Raw genomic sequence first — 21,322 nt, 5'->3', positions numbered from 1 at the left:
TCATTTTCTTAACAGAGGGGGTTCTTGTGATGAAACTGGAGTTCTTATAATATCCTGTTTCTGACTTTCTGCCTCAAAGATTTGCACCTAGCTATTATTTTCATTATGAATTCATTCATTTTCCCCCCAAAAAGTCAACTAATAATTTATTCCACATAATGTCAGAAGGTAGTGAAAAATTCACCTATTTCCTAAAGCCCAAACTGAGGTTGCCAAACTGATTGTTTCATCAGGCTTATAGGTCAAAACTTAAAAATATTCCCTTTGCAGTGATATAAAACATAGACAAGCAGAAAGTCCTCACATTTGAGAAGCTAGAAGCAGCAAATATTTGATTTATTTGATGTTATATTTAAACCTGCATTAACTGATTTTTTTTGCAAAGCAACAAGCAGGAAACACAATATCTAAAAAATTGCTCCACTATGTTCACCAGCCAGTTGCTAACTGTCTATCTGCTGTGTGGTGCTGTGTAGGTAGTGTGCAGAGGGTTTATGAGAGCTTTTTCGCTTAAAACAGCTGCTTGCTGCAACTAGAAAGGGTGAGAGGGAACCAAAACAGAAATGTTGTGGGCTATAAAACCAAAACACTGATATGAAAGACGGTGCATGTAAACTAACCATATTTTATCAGCAGCCTACAACTCAAAAGCTTTTCATAAAATACCAGCCTCAAGGTAAACAAGCAATATTCTCTCCCTTCTTCATTGATAAGACTACATTTCAACTAGAGCCTCAGAATCTGAGCCAAACCTGTCCTCACTGTAGTAGCCTGAATCCCATGTAAGGATTTGCCATTACCAAATGAGTCCGCAGGGACAAAGAGTAGGAATGATACAAAACGTGCTGGTAAATATTCGTAATGATGAACTACCCACACAAAATGTCCTTTGCCCTCCACATGCAGAGACAGAATGTCAGCTCAGCTTGACCTCAGCTTGGGGGCACGGCGTCCTCACTGAAGCATCTCCGGGCACCGTAAATGACACTGCTTTTCCTCAGACTGGGAGCGAGGTGGGTCTCGTTTAGTGCAGACAGGAGGTCATTAGGGGTCAAAAAACAGCTCTGCAGAGTTAAACAACAACCTTGCTCCAGGTCTCCTCGTTACCAGCTGCTGTCACTTTCAAATTCGAACGTGAGCGTACATTTAGAAAACAACTCATTAACAACTGAATTAAAAACAGGCTAATTTACAGACTGGGATACATAACTTGGAAGAGGACGGCCAAAGATTGAATATCAGCCTCAACAATATGATGAGATATCCAAGTTAAAAAACTAGAGTCATAAAAATATGTAATATATTCAGAATACATTTGAATCCTTAAAATATTTTAGGATAACAACCTACACATGCATTTTATATTTGCCCAAGGCGGATGCAAAGTTGAACTCAGTCAACAACTTTTTCTTTGGCAATTATGCTAGAAATAGATACCAATACATTTCTCTCCATTTCTCACATGTGTGTTGTGGTTCAGTACACACACTATATTGTTCAGTTGTTGGTGAGACGCTGCCGGCAATCTCTCAGATGATTTGATTAAGTTCCTCTCCCAAGTCAACTCCCTCACCAAACTTTCTCTGCTGCGTGAAAAGAGTGTGTCTTGTGTGAGAGTCTGCAAGAAAGTTGTGTATCTGAACTGGCAGCACACACCGCTCCCGGCCTCTGGGCCCAGTATCCTTTTAAGGTTGAACAGATTAACAGCAACAACAACAAGATATGTATCTGTGCTCATTCTACCAAAAAGAAAATTACATCTGGATTATTACAGCTCTGATATATACACTTGAGCTATTTTCAAACTAAATGCTTTACGGTTGCAAAGATGATTTGTGTGTAATGAAATTGAGACCTCAAGCTAATGCAGGCACTTTGTGATGTATACAGACATCTCAAGCTGACAGAGGAGGCCTCTGGGAGATCTGAGGGATTGTTTTTTTTTGTTGTTGTTCTAGGATGTTTCAGAGAGATGTGTGCTTCTGACAATGTACAACTTCCACCACAATTTAAAAAAAATACTCCAATATTCTGTTTCATAGTGACTAAAACAGGCCTGACTGCACTTTTCTTAACATTTCAGACCACAAGACTGAATGCAGGATAAAAACATAGCCCAAAACAAACAAGGCCAAGAGTGTAGAGCCAGGCTATCAGCTCTGCAAGGCTATACTTAGGCACAGTGGTGCTTTGAGCTACATGCTCACAATGACAATGCTAACAAGCTGATACTTGGTATAATCCTGATCATGTTCACCATATTAGTTTAGCATGTTAGCATGTAAACATTTGTTAATGAGCACTAAATACAAGGTACATCTGAGGATAATTGGGTGTCATCACATTTGCACGTATTTGTGCTCATACCAGATTTCATAATAATCTCTCCAATAGTTATCAAGAAACTTCACTCAAAATCACACATTTAAAACTCACAAGGGTGCAACAGGAAAAGTCAGATCAGGGTCAATAGGATTTATCATGGTGACTAAATATCTATAGCCTACCTGGTTCTGTGGTCTTATGTCTTGGCCTTAAAAGACACAACACAATTGTTCTGATGGCACCTCCCACACATTTCATGTCACTGCGGGTTTCATCCACTCCCACACTGCTGTCTCTCTTTCGTGCACTCTGCCCTGTTTAGTGATGCTTTGCTTACACATGCCAACATCTGCACTCCCGAATTGCTCAGGGGCAGAAAAATGCAGCACGCGCCATTGCAGAAAAACACAGCTCCTTTCTTTGGTCACCCACAAGACTTCACACTTCTCACGTCTCATATGAGATGTGGAATTATAGGCCTGAATGTGCTAATTACCCAGTCGCTTTGCCGTTTTGGTTTGGCTCAGGAGATTTTCAGTGTGGTGTATCAGGAGTTATTGCCAGTGCATGTTGCTAGTCACGCCTAAGAGGCTTCATGGGAATCATCAACAAACACTCAGGGGGACCCTTTAATCTATGCACAGCAACAATTGTGAAGTCAGAGTAGATTTCACTGAGAATAATGTGCACACTATATCTTCTGTACAAGATCGTTCTATACGACAGCACTTGACACACATTCACATATTTACAGAGTAAACCTAAAACCATTGTGACACCTATTGCTCAGCTGACAACAGAGACAGCCTAAAGTCAGCCTGCAAGCTTGTTTTGTCACATTAAAGACTAGCAAATAAATTGTTAGGTTTGGTTTTCTAAAAATGAACAAGAACAAAGCACAACTGAACTATTCAGCGTCATCAATTACACCTATAAATTATACATTTTGTATGAAATAACCTTCTTCACTAAGAATATAGCTTCAAAAGCCATGTAACATCAGCAAAACATCATCTACAAAATCAATGAAGGGAGCAACTGGATTGACAAGCCTGCCCATTAGATTGTCCAGCTCTTGTTTTTCTTCTTTTTGATAGTAGATCTGGCCAGGCCAATATGTGTGTTTCTACACTACAAGAGAATGATAGAAAGTAGATGAAAACCCAAAAAGACAGAACGTCTGGCTAAAATGATCTGTGGCTTAATCACACCGTAATTTAGAAGCTTTCCTGATGATGACGGATGAGAAGTGCTGATCCAGACACTAACTAATACGAAAATAACACTGAGCAAAACAGTAGAAGGAGGATGATGGAGATTTAGAAGAATAATAAAATTTTGGAGGCGACATGAGGGAATACAATCTAGTCTTAAAGTCTTCATTAGTCACTCTTACTGTCTTACTGTCTTTAAATGAGAAAAGCTGTGATGACCTGCCCAAGAAAAATTACCTGACCACAGCTTTCCTAGTACTGTCCAGACTGTTGACAGAAGATCCCCATGATAAAGCAATATATAACAATTTATGCCAAAAACACAGAAATACCACAGAAAAAATTTTGTTAAGTCCTAGTCAGACTCAGGAACCCCCATAACGCTAACTGGCAGAGACAACGCCAACTACTTATTCAAGCTTTATGCAACAACAGCTTGTGGAAAAATATGGCAAAAGCTAAGATTGGCGGAAACATTCTGGAGCTTCTTTTGTCTTGATAATTGGATCTGCCACCAGAATGGGACAGTCTGTTAGCTGAGCTGCTCATCAGGATCTGCATCAGGAGCCGCTTGTAGCTCGTTTCAAAGTCATATGGTCAAGATACATTTCAAAGAATTTCATTTGTTCTGTTGGCATGAATTTTTCAAATCTGTTGTTTCTGCCTCACTAAACTCCTTAGCTGGAATCTAAAAGTGGTAAATTCAGCAGCTGCGTTTGGTTTCATTCCCACAGAAAGAACAAATTCTGTGAAAGCTGATCACAATGAGCAGCGGCTGATGTCCAAACCTCCTGGTCGAGGGGACACAGACTGAAATGTGTTGCAAATACTGTCACATCTGTAATACTGCAGTGCTGTTCTTGCCCTTGTTTCACTGCTAACAAGTTATAGACCGGCTGTCACTATGTGTTGAGCTCTGGATGACAGACAGGCCTGAACAGATGAATCTCACAAGCTGCTTTGCAGTGTTAGTGGCTGTCTGGTGACACTGTAATATAATTAAGAATGTGTGCATGAAAATCCCTGTACGTGCATGTGTTTCTGCTCCTTCCGTTTTCCTTGTGCCACTGTATGTGCCAATATATACAACAGACATATATAACAACACACCATGACAAAAAGCTAGAGACCGCTGCTCTGCCTTCCTGGGACAGGACCTGCAACACAAATACTCAAACATGGTTTTCCCAGCTTGGAAAGACAAAAACATGGGGCAAACTTTTATTTGGCTCCATTATTATTGTTCGCATTTATAAACACATTTTTAGTTGATTGAGACTCTTTGGTGTATACTGCATGGGGCTGAGATCATTAAAGAGGACAAAAGTGAGAATCGTGAAGCGAATTAAAAGACAAATGTAAAATAAAATCACCACTGGGGTTTGAGGTAAAACAGGTGTTGTTTGTATTCCTTCTGTGGTGTGACAATTAATTATTCATTTAATTCATCTGACTTTTTTGAAATTTGACCCACTGGACACCTTGTCCAACATCTGATGTGAATATTAACAACAACACATCAAAATCTCCAGTGTAAAAATAGCATTAACCAGTTAGTATGAGATTGCTAAATTGGGGGTTTAATGAGCACACTGTTGACTTCAAGTGTTACCTTTCCTCAGCAGTCAATCTTACACTGCATCTATTTTCCTTAAGTGGTATTTGGATAAAATTAGGACATCAGAAAATTTCCTTAGGCTCTTGGCAAACTCGGTGAGCCATTCCAAAGTATATCTGACAATCTGTGTATTGAGCCAGTTATCTTTTCTGCAGCGATAATACGTTGATATATATGTGACGCATAAATGTTTGTCAAGTGTGCTGCAGCCTGTCTGAGGTGTTGCAGTTAGTCTGAGATCTAAAAACACAATTTTTCTGTGTAAAGCAGCAGATATGCAGGTGATTGTGTGTGTGTGTGTGTATGTGCGTGTGTGTGCGTGTGTGTGTTGTCAGTGTGCTTCTGAGTTAACAAAGCCTCACATCACTCCCCATCTCTCCCCATTTTACACTGTTCAATCATAACTCCATTTACCATGCAGTCCCATCAAATTCATACATGTGCACGGATGAATACTGATGAGTTACTGTAAAACGAAGGGATTTTTTTTTATCTCAGTGAAGATGACAGACTCTAATCACGTCTTCACACAGAGCAGCTCCTTCCTCTGGATATGTAAATGATTTAACCTTAAATAACCAAAATATTTGAAGGATTAATCCAAAAACCAAAATTGGCACTAATAAGTCATGTCTAATTGTCTCAGAGAAGATGAAGTAGCCGTCTGGTGGGTTAGACCACCCCCCCAGAAACCACAGATGAAGGAGTGAAGGAGCGAGGCTGACGGATTGTGGCAGATCACACCCGTGACAAAGTGCAGTGTGAAGTGTAAATCTGTGTTTGTTGTCTTGATGATTGGTGACTGTGTGGCTGTTTGTCAGCAGCTGCCATTACTGGCTCCCTGCGCACAGGCTCTTACGACTGCCGCAGCCAGCAGCTACAGTTCCTCTCAAACTTAATAGTTATCTGCATTCCCTGGCATAGACCGGCTGCAGGGAGACAGAAAAACTGTGTGTGTGTGTGTGTGTGTGTGTGAGTGTGTGTGAATATCATGCCTCTTTCCATGTGTGCCTTTCACTTATATTATGTATCTGTGGGGGTGTGTGTGATTGTGCCATGAGTGAGAAACATATTAGCTAAAATCTGAAGGCTTTCTTTGATGTGCTGGTGAAATTAACACTCACTGTGCATTTCTCCATGACCTCGAAACAAGCTGTGATCAAGATGGTGCTGAGCTCCATGAGAATAAATGTGTGCGCACAACTGAACTGTTAGCTTGGTTATATCTATTCCCACACAATTCAGATGTGCTAGGGGCATCATGTGCACTATGCCACACATGTCAAATACAGCCAGGAGTTGTTTTCTTAGCTTTGAAATAAACAAGTGGGTTTTTTTTTAATGCTAATTGTGGCAAATTTTGTCAGCACACAAAACATCCCAAAGTTGAGACATCTGACACCCTGTCATAACAAGCAGTGAGGAGGTTTAATCATTGCCTAGCATCTACAGTACAAAGTTGACAGTCATAATGACACAGCTCAGTTTGTAAACTTTTTGCAATTACACACCATTACGTAAACCACATTCTTCCACGTGGTGGAAAACTTGAGTGAGAAGTGGCCCAGAAATGACCTGTCTCATTTACAAAACTTAAAAAAACCACAGACAAACTGGCCCACACTTGACCTTTAGCAGCAAACCACAGAAAGATCTGTCTCTTTTCAGCCTCCACTCAATCCCAACATGATCTCAGAACTGGCAACCCTCAGCTGTTCCAGACCCGGTCATTACAGACTCACTTGGTGAAAGGGCCATGGCCTCATTTTGCCTCTTCTTTCCCTCAGTTTTTGTATCTAAAACGTCCCTTCGACCCTCTTCTCCTCTCTCTCTCTCCTTTATTTATCACATTTTCTGCCCCACAGAGACCTTTCAGAGAGGCAGAGAATCCCATCAGTCTGTAACACGGCGTGGCCGGTGGCCACACAGGAAGCTTTTGATTCCTGCTGGAATGTCCTGAGCCTTGGAGACCTGTCAAACTCAGTGGACACAATGTTGGGGTTCGAGCACAAAAGCACGGCTTAAAATCAATCCAGCACGCAAGGCTACTGCTGAGAACTTCATCATGTTAGTGTAGTCAGAGTGTGGTTGAGCCTGATGGTGGGTTGGTGCTAGCACACGAGCTAAATGGGACTTGGTGAGTTACAGACTAAACAAGAAGGAGCGTCTTACTGAGTTCAGGTCCAGGCTGGTCTGCACCCACTCCTTGGCATCATTATATTCGTCCATCAATCCCATTATATACAGTGTGTCCAGTGAGTCGATGATGGATGCTCCTCTCAGGCCACCTGCAAAATGCACGAGAGTATTCAGTTAGTGCCTGATCAAACAAAGAGTGTAGCTCACGAGAAATGTTTCGGAAAACACGTGGAAGAAACTTTTCACACATGAAAATTTCACATGTAAATTAACATGATTCAGGTGCATGGAATTTTCAGGTATTTCATGTGACTTTATGGACCACAAATGAGATAACATGTGTTTCACATTTCATTTCATGTACAGGCACATGTGGTTTCTAGATATTTCATATTTCAACTTTGCTTTTGTTTTTTGTTGTTTGTTTTTGCTTGATGAAACAATATTAACATATCTGTACTCATATATGTGATTACTGGATGACATGTCCACACACACTCAGTGACCACTTTATTAGATACACTTGTACATTCTAATGCAATCCAATACAACAGGTCTGCAATAAATCCTACTTTTTATAAAGCTTATAAAATTTCAATTTTTGTTGACATTGTTAGAAAGGGAACAGTTCTACTTTATCCTCATTACTGATGTCACAGTTAAAGGTGGTGTTGTTCTGGACGGTGTTGCATAGAGAGGTGTTTCTAATATTTTGTCCGCCCCATTTATATGAGGGTAAAATATTTAAAATATCTTCCAGTATGATGCAAATGGATTTAAGACCTTTCTAAAAGTGTCAACAAAAAACAAAAATGTATAATTCATGGCAGAGCTGTTGTCTTGGACGTCGTATTGGTTTGCATTAAATAGTGATGGTGTATCTAATAAAGCGCCCAGTGTGTATGTGAGTGTGCAATGATGTATGATTATACACATTCACAAGTGACCTTATATTTGCTTACAACTGCATTATTGTGTGTTATAAACCATTTAGTAAGTCTTTATAAACTTCTTATAAATGCTAAATGGTGAAAGTTAAAAATAAGTGATATAGCATGTGACAAATTTGACAACAATTCAACTTTTGAGAAGAAACAGTGACAATCACCTGTCAAACTGCAACAGGCAACCGATGACTGACAAACAATCTGGGACACCCATCTGTGTTACGGCTACCACCTACTTTTTTCACCGGGGTCTTTCACAACTCCCCCCTCTCTCCACATACATTAGCACCTTCATGGGCTCAACATGACTTTAAGCAGTTTTGTGAAAGCTGCACACAAATAAAATGCTAACATAGCACGTTGTGTTCCTTTGTGTTGTATTTGTTTTAACAGTACATCATAATGATGCTTAGCAGTATTTCAACCACTAATCCCTGAGGTAGCAAAGTAATCCATCCAGATGGTGTTTCCTTAGCAGAGAATGTTCATAATGCTAAGACCAGATTTGCATTTACATCAAATGTGTCAAATTATGAAGAGTTTTTAATAAGACCTACGAAAGGAAGGAAAGGAATGAGCACAGTGAATAACTGTTACGTAAGCTGAGTTCTTGGAAGGTAGATAAGTGCTCAGATTTAACCCCAAACCTTTAATGTTCTGATTAGGGACAGTAACTTGACAGCGTCTATGATAAAAACTAACACATGAAAGTCCCTCACATGCTGAGCTTCTGTAATTGCTGCAGCGATGCTGAATGATAATACTAAAACAGCTTTGTGTGGCCCAGATGAAAAGCATATTCTCTCTGAGATTAAAAGCATCAGCTAAAAAGCGTCAGCCACTGTAACATGAAAGTCAAGTCATTTTGGAATCAGCCACCAGAGGGGCAGAAAAGAGCCGATACATTGATTATAGCAAACATTTAGCAGCTGCTCCTGGATTACACTCTGTGTATGTGTTCCCCTCGTTAACCACATGTGTAAATGTTGCACGCATGTCATGTAAAATCTGCCTGTGTGTGCGTCTGTCTTTAGGAATCTCATTTGAAGTCATTCTTTTCTTTTCACAAACTAAATGAGAAATGCTGAGGGGTGTTTATTCCATCCTGGTGGCCCTATGAGAGATTGTGCAGCCTATTTTCATTCTCATATGGCCAAATATTATGCAAATGCGGTTGAATTTCACAGAGACAGTTCGGCACAAAGGAAAAATAAACATTATCCTTAATGAATTACTGTTAAAGAGTTGAAGGGCAAATTATGGTTTGGAAGTTTAATAACAAGAAACTGTGACTAAATAGACTGTGAATCGAACTGCTCCGGGGCTCACATTGTAGATTACTTGAAAAAATGCAATAGTGTGGAATGTGACCTGGTTAAATGAGAAAAGTGATGAAAAATCTTTATGTTCATCCCTGAGAACAACCTAGCCTACAAAAGATGGCTGGATTGATCTGATGCAACCACATAGCAACTTGGCACATCAAAGTCTTTGGTTTTTATCAGGAATTACTATTAAAGCTCACCAAATATGCAAAGGGACAAGCAGACCTTTGGGCACCAAACCCCAAAATGGGAAAATGAAACAAGTCTCTTTTGCAATTTTTTTTATCCTTATCTCTGCTGTCTTGATTATTTTATCAATATTCTTTGGTTTTTATCACCATAGAATTACAACAAACTCTGTAGAGGATTACACAATCTTTTAACCTATTGTTTTGGAGTTATAGCCTGGCAACTTCATTGTTTCAGTCTCACTGCTCTCACAGCATCACAGGAGGCAGCTCTTTTCAGAAAAAAAAGCTCTAAAATCTAAATGTATACTGCCTACCCCACAACAAATGGCAACAAACAAAGTTAGCTACTAGCTGATGAACACACTGAAGCAATTAGAAGCAAAAGAGCCAGATATTTGCATCTGGAGTTTGTGGAGAGCAAAGCAGAACAATAGGGGAAGTGAATATTGGACTTCTAGTCCTCAGGTAAGAGCGCAGATGACTCCAAATGAATGAAAATGTTGCTCTGTACCCGTAGGATGTGCAAGGTGACAAGTGTTTGCTAACAAGTTCACCAAATTACAATTATAAGGATATAATATATCAACGTTGTGTTAACAGTTTCTTTCAGATGTCCTGAAGTGACCAAAAAAAAAAAGAAAAAAAGAAAGAAAAACTGGATGCAGACCCCAACGTGACATCTTCAAACATGTTGTTTTGTTTTTTTGTTTTTTTTGGTGCACATATACTGTTGTTGAAGAACTAATTTATTCCGCAATAAAATGATTATGGTCAGACTCTGACAGTGGTGAATGGCTAAAGTGTGTCTTGTTTATTGTGATTTAAATAACTTTGAACAGACAGCTTTCCATCCTCTCAAGGATTTTCATCCTTAATCAGTATCCACTCTACAAGTCATACTGTCTGCATAGTATTTGTTGCTGAACTTAATATTACCATGAGAGCAAAACTTTCACCACCGCTGACCTTTCATCTCACCTCCATAGCTTTATGGATTAGCTGATGAGGCCAGTCAGGATGCCAAAGGGCACATGGGACAGGGATCAATGACTTGGCTTGGCTGAATGATGGGTGCCATATGCTTTGGTCATAAATCCAGAGCTATTTCTAGTATCAGAGGTAGAGAAACAGTCCTTTAAGCTTACTATGTCCTGGAAATCCCTTATAAAACTACATTCGAGTACTACTATTACTTTTGTGTTACAGTTGCAGTGCCATGGCTGTAACTACTCAGTTCAAATAAACCGTACATTTCCACTCTTTGAAAACTCATCTGCCATGGTTTGCCTGCTGGCAGTTCACCTCATCCTGTCAGCGAAAGGGCAGTGCTAGCCTGCAGCGAGACACATGTAGTCTACATAACTCTGCAGTACCATCTGCCAAGGTTGTTAGCCATGTTTTAGCGCATACGCAGTGTCATATGTATGGTGGAGCACTGTAACAGGAAGACTTCCTGCTTCTACTAAAGTTACAGAAGAAAGAAATCCAGTGCACTTTAACTGTATTATGAGGGAAGGTTTTTTTTTTTTTTTTTTTAGTTTGCTTACTGAGCAGCCTTATCTCTTTTCGATGACAAATAGTGATGGTGACAACTGAGAGGAGGGGAGTAATCAGATATCTAATGCCCTCTGGTTATCCAACCCCAGAGGTAGCTCTCCGTGGCTGCAGGCAAAGCAGCCAAGTGTGGAAAATTCCTATTGAAAACAGCACCAAAGCTAAGATGATTGATTGACTCTGAGGATAGACGGAGCAGATCAATCCATCATTGTGTACTCCTTCGGCTTCCATGGTCTAAGACCCTATTTATTTCTGTAGCCCTTTGCTTCAAATGGAAGGGGCCCTGGGGGACTCTCTGAAGACAGGGGCGATAGGTGTGTTTTATTGTGTATTTATAAAAACTGATAAACACGCACACACTGACATTCACGACAACACACAATCTTTCTCGCTTTAGCATCATATTTAAGATGTAAGGCTAAAAAATAAACAAATAAACACAATCTTTATTTACAGACTGAGGATGCACCAGTTATGACTTAAGCCATAAGAATGAGATGGAAGATCCACATTTTATTGGAAAAAGAGGCATTGCAGATTTGATCAACCGATGAAAGATACAGCAAATAACAAGTATCAGCGTTAAATACTGTATAGGGTGGATAAGTCCATAAACAGACTGCCACAGGTGGTCCAACGGCAAATCTTTGCCCTAATCAATTCTTGGACTGTCCTTGTAAAATGTCAAAACAAATTAGTGAAAAATGCCATTCCAAGTGTCCAGAGACCAAGGTGCTGTCTTCAGATTGCTTGTCTTATCCAACCAACAGTCCCAAGCCCGAGGACATAAAAGTGGGAAATCTTAACATTTGCGAGGCTAAAGCCAACGACACGTTTGGCAATTTCTGTTGATCAACTAATTGATCAGTCAACTAATTCTTTTTGCACTAGGTTGAACATTTCAGACTTAAAAATATAGACCAACAATTACAACAGCTTTTAACCTGCTGTAAAAGTTGTTTGCCGGTTGGTGTGAAATGCATTCTGGCATATTAGCTGTACAATTCTGTGTGAACAGTCAACTTGGTAATGGCATACTTCATTTAATACGTAGTATGCAGTACATACTCACTGAGTACGTGGTAGGCAGTACATTAGGAGGCGGCTCCGAACACAGCCCTGGTCTAATAAACTAGAGAACTGTAATCAGAAATCATAGAATAAAGACTGGAGTTCAGAGAAAGGCAGAAAAGAGAGAAAACAATAATTACCCTATACTGATTAACATATTACCTAATCCCTGTTAAACATGAGCTGTTATATTCATTCGATAAAATTACATTATTGCTGCATCAACATCCTCATGTCCTTTCAGCAATAGTATTAAAAGGTAGAAATTAAGCAGACACATGTGCAAGTGAGAAGTGTGCTCAAGAATGTGAGAGAGAGAGAGAGAGTGTGTGTGTGTGTGTGTGTGTGTGTGTGTGTGTGTGTGTGTGTGTGTGTGTGTGTGTGTGTGTGTGTGTGTGTGTGTGTGTAAGAAAGCAAAGTACACAGAAAGCCATTAGTATGACATTGGCCGGTGGATGTTCATTCATCATGGCTGTCACAGGCCAGTCAGTGTCGGTCAAGGGGGTTACATTAGATGGCCACAGTCCACATGATCAATCACTCACTGCAGCCAGTTTGTGTATTGTGATATTACGAGCCTCACCCTCTCTTCCCCTCTTTTTCTCTAAATGCATGCGCTCTCTCTCTCTCTCTCTCTCACACACACACACACACACACACACACACACACACACACACGCCTGATATATATGCAACAGGGCAAATTACTCCTTTATTTAAATCCCTCAGGGGATGGTTCAGAGGCAACGTTTCTGCTCTGATTTCATTTAACCAGCATAAAGTGTACAATGTGCATGCAAAATACATGCGGAAATACCTGAAATGCCATCTTATGTCCAATGTAAATTCTAATGACTAAGCAATGAAGTTAACCAGATAAAAAAATAATCACATTTCAGTAACTGGGTGTTTTAATGCACCCATGGGGACACCGGAGTTATATCAGAGCTATATGTCTCTAACTTCAGTTTGTGACTCATGGCACAAACAAAGGAATAAAATATTTAAGATGCGGTCCATAGGTCACCCTGTTACCGTCATCAAAGTGACTAATTGATGCAGACGCTGGGATTCACACTAATCACACTACCAGTGGTTGCCAGTATCCAGTTATCAATCGCCAGGGCAATGAGCATCTTGTTAGCACTAATGCTACCTGGCACCAGAGAGACAGGGTTAGCGAGCCGGTGTGTCTGTGTGATGTTAATGATATCTAGCTGTTTGCTATTCGGGGCACGCGGTTAGCATCGCAGATAAAGTGCACTAGGGAGATGACTCTGTGGGTGAGTGAAGTGCAGGTGAGTGGACGGAGAGCACCAACAGAGCAACAGTGAGGAAAAAGAAGATGAGTTTGAAGGGTGTAGGATTAAGTAGGGTTACTGAGCTGAGCATGAAAAAGGCAGCAAGATATGGAGAGTAAGAAATATCATGTCCATCAGTTAAGATGGACTTAAGGAGGAGGTTAGAGAGGTTGGGTCAACAACCCATGGGCCACAGCAGAAGTTTGTTTCCTATCAACAGTCAACGTTGGTTTCTTGTAACCATGACCAATAACCACAGTCATTTCCTAATTTTAACCAAGTGATCATTATTATAAACACACTGTCTTATAACCTTAACAAAGTTGTACTTAAAACCCAAACCATGATCTCTCCCTAACCAAACCTTAACCACATTTATTTTTTAAACAGTGATTTGTTTCAGACAGATTTTGAAGGCAAAGACAAATGATGTCATCCTGCCGGGATAGGGATGTCAGAACAGAAAACACTTGTTGTTCACTGTATGTGACCGTCTGGAGGTATAAACTATATATTTTGATGTTTAACTGGGAGGATTTGTTGGAAAATCACTCCCTCCGGCTACAGATGAAGGTAGCCTATGTGAATGTGGAAGTCACTGAGTCACAGTTTGAATCTGCGGATCAAAAAAAATAAAATCCTTTTCATACTTTACAGCTTTGTGCAGGTTTACATTTGGATTGCCACTGCAGTGACGGGGGCTTGTTTGATTCAGTTTCCGTCTCAATTTGTTTGTAGGCGTCCCAACTGCAGGGCTCAAACAGTTTGACCACAGTCCAAAGATAAGCCACAAAAAACCGACGGTGCCACTATCAGAGGGACCTCGCACTTCTTCTGCAGCTGCTAATATAAGATCCTTACTTTGAGATCCTATCCTATCCTTGCTACAAGATGTAAGTGGGGGAACCTAATCCCACTGATTACCATTGTAAAGACTTTTCTACCAGTTACTTCACAGTACAACGGTGCATACACAGGGCTCATTAGACATGTTCAATTGAATCTTCTTGCTCAAGACCACACATTTGTTCTCTTTACACTGGACAAATTGCGCCTGCAATCAGCTGTTGAGAGGAGCATGCAGTCACTGAGAGTGCAATGAATTCTGATAGCTTTGGTGCTACAATCACTCATCACCTGGTCCTGAAACTTTTCTTCATAAAAGGATAAGAGGCGTACTTGAAGAGAGCCTGGATGAGCTGGTGACGGCCACAGAGACACAGATGTTTGGAGAGGTCTGTTTACTGAGACACATTGTTTAAATCATAAGACTAAGGAAAGCTGACCCTGCTTTAAGCAATATGAACAGCTGTGTCTGAAATGTAAGTGACTTATATAAAAACATAAAAGTTCTTATTTATTAAAATCACCACTTCAGTTTAATGCAGATCCAGAAGTACAGAAACATAGTTATTCATGAATCCATTTATCGTTCTTGTCAAATTCTCATTTTTCCCTGGTGCTTTAAGGACTTATTGTTTGTGTTTTCTTAACAGCTGAGGTTTAAAGTTAATTCTTGACCTTTGAAAACAGCAATTGAGCAAAAATATCTCACCAGGAGGTCCATTTAGTACATTTCCTGTAGCTTTCAATCATGATATGATCATATAACCGAGAACCGCAGTTTTCTGTTTTGTTTTTTGATCTATTCGATTCTTTTGTAATGCTTAATGGCTCAGTTAAGACACATGTTGATTAACAACAATTTAACAGCTGACTTTCATTTGAAAAAGAACATTTTGTACAGTTGTTGGTCTATAGTCAGTACTGTGTGTCTGAAAGTTGAATCCTCCCTTGTTCTGTGGATACATCTGTATCACTGCGGTGCTGCCATGGCTACCAGTGCTGCGCATAGAAATTTCCTGCTTAGCATGTGTGAATATACACACACACACACACAAAAAAAAAAATCACATCCAGTTAGTCTCCAGAATGGACAGCATGGACAAAATTAGAGGAAACGAGTCCTAATTGCATCCCATCTCACCCCACACAGCCCCCTCCCCTGTCCCCCTCTGTGCCCCCATATCCACCATTATGGTAATCACACAGTTGAACTGCCCTGCGAAAGGACTAGCATCTAATGGTGCTTTGTGCCTTCCAGTGTGATAGCACTTGCTTGGCAAGACAAAGGAAGGGGCAGAGAATTTATAGATCAAGGCACATTAGAGCTAGAGTCAAAATGAATTTGTTCTATTATGAGGTCTGCTGAGCAAAGAAGCGACTGAGCTAGAGCCCTTAGCTGGAATCATGGACATCGAGAATCCTGTATTGTAAAGCATATCAGTGTTAAGTCTTTGCATGTTGCACCAGGCAGCTATTGAATACTTGTCAGAGGGAGACGGTATCAATCTCTCATTGACTTAATAGCTAGTGTAATGAGAGCATATTTTAATTTCTGCCTTCCGCTTTTTAAAACAAGCCCCCAGATTTTTATAAAAATCCATACTGCAAAGGACTGTTTTCCAGGATCAGTGGCTTGGCTAAGCAGCCAATCAACACACCTTCACAGACATTAATCTAATCACAAACAAATACAAAGTGCACACTGTCCAGACATGATTAGAGAGACTCCAGACTCAGAGGGGTACACACGTCAATCTAATTGCAGCAATCTAATTTGCCACTCTGGGAGAGCGTGGCATGTCAGTGCAGCAGCCCTGTCTGATATGACAGCCTCTCAGATGAGATTACACACCGCACACAGTGTTATTGAACCCTTCGCCTCCTCCATCTCCCCAAAGCCTCTCTCTTGCATTGATCAACAGACACGCCAGCACAGTAGGAGAGAGGGGATCATACATCTGATGCTCTGTCAACCCACAAAACCTGATTGGAGATGGCAGCTAAAGCTAGAGGCTCTGATTAGGCAGTTGATAAAGACACCGAGCTGCAGTACCACAGCAACAATTCAGCCAGTCATAAGGTCATTGAACTTAAATGCAGAGAGTACACAAATAGGAAAAACGTCTTTCGCAAGAGAGGTCAGCAGGATGAAGAATGCTTTGTCAGTCTCACATTTTGTGTGTAAACTTGATAGAAATCCACCTTGCAAGCTTAATCTCTCATTTTTTCTGAAGATGAAACAAGGCAGTGCTTCCCATCCTGTCCACCAGACTTTATCTCATCTGAATGGAGCTTTCTAGCTCACTAGTTGTGCACTGAAAAATGTGCAGCCCAACCAATTTAGGAGAGCCATAATAACCTGTTGACAAAGAGCGCCCGTCAGCTAGAGAAATTAAACCAGCCATCTTAAAAGAGCAGCCGCTTCGCATCATTTGTGCAGCCCTGAAGGCATTTAAAGGTAGAGGAAGAACCTGGAGTTAGTGATGTATGTGTACTACGCATGTGTGTGTGCACATCTACACATTATGTTTATACCGAGTTAACGATTCGCCTGGAGGACAGCACAGCAAAGACATAATCGTAGCTTCTGGCGTTTGTGGTTAAGTGAAACTGCAGGATTATTTAAAAAAAAAAAGATTTTAATTAAGGAAAAGACATGAACTACTCTACATGTTTAATCAATCTGTATAAAGTCCATTTAGAGATCACTTCTCTCTACACTGAAATGTACTGCTGCATGCTCACCTGCAATTTCACACTCAATTACAGCTGGAATGCAAACTTTCTAATAATATTTCCTTGAGGTATTTGAGTTAGACAACCTGAAACACTTGTCCACATTACTCCATAATTTCATTTCTTCATCTATTCTATTTATTTCAGTGTCACCCTCTTCTGTTTCCAAGATGCCAGAGGCTGTTAGAACCTTCCACAAACCCCCATACCACTTCTGAAGTGTGGCCCACACTGTCTGTCTCAGTGCTAGAGGTCTTCCAACCCTAGCACCAGGACACAACAACAGAAGGAATTTATTTCATGTCATTTTAGTAATTCATTTTGCCACCACCTTCCTTTTTCTTTCCACTCACCACAAGAGTCACCACAGAGAACCTGAGCCCCACCTCGTAGTCAGTTGCTACACACAGTCAGGCACACACAGTGCAGGATGCAGAAACAAGGCAGAGGGTGAAAGTGCATGTGCATATGAGCCTGAGAGAAACTGCAGGCTGCAGAGGTCAACCCGGGCTGCTGTTACGTCTTTGCTACAGTCCCAGAGTCAGTTCATACGATTCAAGCCATGATGCTCACAGCAGGAACAAAAAGATTTCTGCTCTGTGGGTTGCCAGTGTGTGAGGGAGCGAGACAACAGCAACTCTGAGAGAAATCCTGGCAGAGAACACTCTGAAATGTAAACACAACTGTCTGTTTTCATGGAGCACAAAAAGGCAATATCAGAAGAGTTAGTGGTGAATGATGAATGAGCATGGAGACAAAAAAAAAAAACTGCTCCTACCAGACATGGGTCTGAGGGGAATTTAAACTGGGGGTTGTCATTGAGAAGACTGGAAGTCTGATGAGTCATAGTGGACCTTTTTCGAAGATGATGAATGAAAAGATAGGCGGACGTGTTCGTACTAAGAGGAGGAGTTATTGTGAGGCTTTCCAGCTTAGCGAAATATTAAGGCTGAGAGTTGTAACAGGCAGCAGTAAGGCAAAGCTAAAAAAAAAACAAAACTGTATATTAATAGTCCCTAAAACAAGAGAACGAAGCAAAATCTGCTGCCTAATACCACCACGAGAGCTTAAGAGCTTGGCAGGAGACGCTTGTGATTAAAACTGCCAAACACTGATTACTACACACCAAGAGGCATGTCTCAGGTTACGGAGACGTCATCATCCGAGTGACTCCAGCTCTACGTCACCACAGACGGACAGATCAGTGATCATGGATTACATAAACACAGAGTTTAAGGACAGTAACAGTAACAAATGCTAAGAAGGAACAAAAAGGAGGGGTCTGGAGTCTCATCTGGATGCAGCAAGTCTGACCCTCTCCCACATCCATCAGCCTGCGATTGAATCATTAGAGTAGAATAGAAAACAATCCCTTATAATCCTCCTTCTTCGTCATATATTTTGCAACCAGTTTTTCATCATCTTGGCTATAATCCCCGCACAGAGGCTTGATGATGTGTTCATGCCCGCCGAGGGGGACTTGTTCTAATCCGAGAAGGGAAGGGCAGAAATTTGGTGGTGATGATAACAAAAGATGGCTCCACTTTGATGTCCTGACCTCCTGTCATCTGCTGTGAAATGACTTTCTTCATCAGCTTTTTGTATTGCAAGGATGAAGATGCAACTCATGTCAACAACTCTCAAACATAAGAACTTTCTGTACATCAAGTGACATGATCAGCAAGGAAAATCCTCACAGCAGATCCCAGATACAATGAAACACGAGTTGGTCGAGGTCACAAACTCTGCTTCCTTAACCTGCTATCTAAACTGTCTTTCTCTGAGCCCTTTATTTCTCCTGGCTACAGCAGCAATTTATCCTTATGAAACCCGCTTATGATCTCAACACGGCCATGTTTTTATAACCCTGTCACGAAGTCAGCCTGCTCGCTCTGAGCCCAGTTCAGGTGTGTTGTGATCTCCAGGCAGTTATCGTTGCTTCGGTGCCAGCAGATGCAGGGCTGTGCAGCCAGGACCGTCATTACATGCAATGGGACAAAACCTGCTCTGACAGCAGGTTCGCCCCCAGGGTGTATTATCAGAGGCTCGCTGTCAACTTCCTCATCTGCCTGCATCTTAAAGGCGCAGTTAGGCTGAAATATTTTCTCCCTTCTTCTGATCTCTGTGTTTCACTGAGTTTGTTCAGTGAACGTAACCAACTTATCCTGACTAAAAGTTAATAAGAGCACAAGTAGACACCGTGTAACTACATAACTAAATATATAGTCTGTGGGGTGCAGGATTTGCTAAAAATGAGATGCTGTATATGGATATATGGATGGCTTTGGATTCATATGTTTGCTTGTGAAGACTTAACAATATACTCCTTCAGTATCTGACTATACAAAAGTTAATTAAAACACTACAAGGCCATATCAAAGATAAATCGTCATAGGTGCCATTGCAAAGCGTTAAGCTGCAGTAAAACATGTTTTGTTCTCTAGCATCTTTAGTCAGACATGTTATAATAACAAAATATCTGATGACGTTTATGTAAAAATCTTATAAATCTTATTGTTGTTATCAGATCTTTGTTATTCTTGGGTATATCTAGTTTAGATCAAGCTCTACTACACACATTTTCACGTCTTTATGGCACTACAGTATGTGTAAATCATCTCCCATCCTACACTGCAGCCGTATATTTCCACAATGATAAAAATGTTTTATGCCCAACAATTATGATATGTGATGTATCCAGGCAGCAATTTCAGTCTCTGGCCTTATTGGCTCCAGAACAAATAGGCATTATTGAATGGAGGGTTGGGATGTGCTCTCCAGACAAGGGAGGGACCAGATCCTAATTTGTCACCTGGCGCTCGTCGCTATGGAGACAGATGATTTCTACTGCACCATGATGGAGCCCATGGGATATAGAAACGGATGGGGCAGAAATGGAGAGTGGGTGGATGGTGACAACTCTTCACTGTGCGTGTGACTCTAATGTGACAGGAGGTGATAGGCACCATTTGCGTAGCCCTTCGTTTAACCCTAATGATAAGGGAGGTTGCCACTCCCTCCCCTGTTCTCTCTAACCTTCACAGTGCCCCCCTTAAGACCAGGCACAAAGCCCGCTGGGAGGCAATTGTGAAGTAGGGAAAAACCTCTCCGCTCTGCCTAATATGTGGGTGGAGAAGAGAGCAAGCAATTGCTAGTGGAACTGTTTGCCAGCTGAATGTTTTTAATAAAAATGTTTCTTAGATAACAAAAGGAGGAGGAGTTAATAAATGAAAGAGGTGCTCAAGGTTGAGTCTCACAGCAATATGCATGTTTGTTTGTACACATGCATGTGTGTGCATGTCTGAGTCCCTTATGAGTCCCCTGTAAGCACTGTTGTCTCTGTAAGTGTGCTGTCTCAGCAGATTTCTTCAGAAGCTCTGTCACTGCTTTGTTTGCTGTACAAGATTATAATAATAATGATGACAGTGAAAACCGGTGAAACTCCCTCACCACTTTGTGGGGCTCCAAGTACCCTAAGGGCCCCCAATTGCTCTATAAAAAATTTATTTCACCTTTCAATTGCACCTCCAGCCAGAGACGTCTAAATAATAAATACCCAGGGCTTCATCATTTGGGCCATCGATCCCAGCTAAATCAAGTTTTCAAACCCTCGTCTCCCTCCTCCATCATGTAGGAGCACCTGGCAGCGCTTTACATCATTTGAAGAGCCCTTGGGATTTTCTAATAAACGCTGCTGGTTTTAAATAGTCCCCGGGCATGCCATGAGAGAAAAGGTGAGGGGTTCAGCCTGTATCGCTAGAAGTAGCTCATTTTGAAGTCCCGGACAACTCTCAGCAAAAACCTGTGACCTTATGCTCTTTAATTGCGCCTCTTGGGATGAGGAGGGAAAAGGAAAAAAAAAAGTGGACAAAATGGGGGATGGTACAAAAAAAGAAAAAAAAGAAAGAGTGCATAATTATAAGATGAAGGCAGAAAAAATAGAAAAAGATTTTTTTCAAGTGTAGAAAGGTCTTTACTCTTTCATTTGTTGTAGAGGGACAGAGAGCTGGATAGCAATTGTGAATAGCAGCATGTGGCCAAAGCCTTTAACA

General features: G+C 40.9%; 1 protein-coding gene across 2 annotated transcripts in view; it reads right to left on the bottom strand.

Annotated features, from left to right (window-relative positions):
• The window catches only part of LOC121185886 (mannosyl-oligosaccharide 1,2-alpha-mannosidase IA), a 166,300-nt gene that overhangs the window by 63,600 nt on the left and 81,378 nt on the right, over positions 1-21,322 (bottom strand). For both annotated transcript variants that reach the window (XM_041044380.1, XM_041044382.1), the window contains exon 3: positions 7,330-7,445. In XM_041044380.1, the coding sequence (XP_040900314.1) occupies positions 7,330-7,445 (116 nt within the window). The remainder of the gene's footprint in view (positions 1-7,329; positions 7,446-21,322) is intronic.

The sequence above is a fragment of the Toxotes jaculatrix genome, chromosome 8, assembly GCF_017976425.1.
Source record: "Toxotes jaculatrix isolate fToxJac2 chromosome 8, fToxJac2.pri, whole genome shotgun sequence".
In the NCBI taxonomy this organism is placed as follows: Eukaryota; Metazoa; Chordata; class Actinopteri; family Toxotidae; genus Toxotes; species Toxotes jaculatrix.
This window is presented reverse-complemented; position numbering and strand designations above follow the sequence as displayed.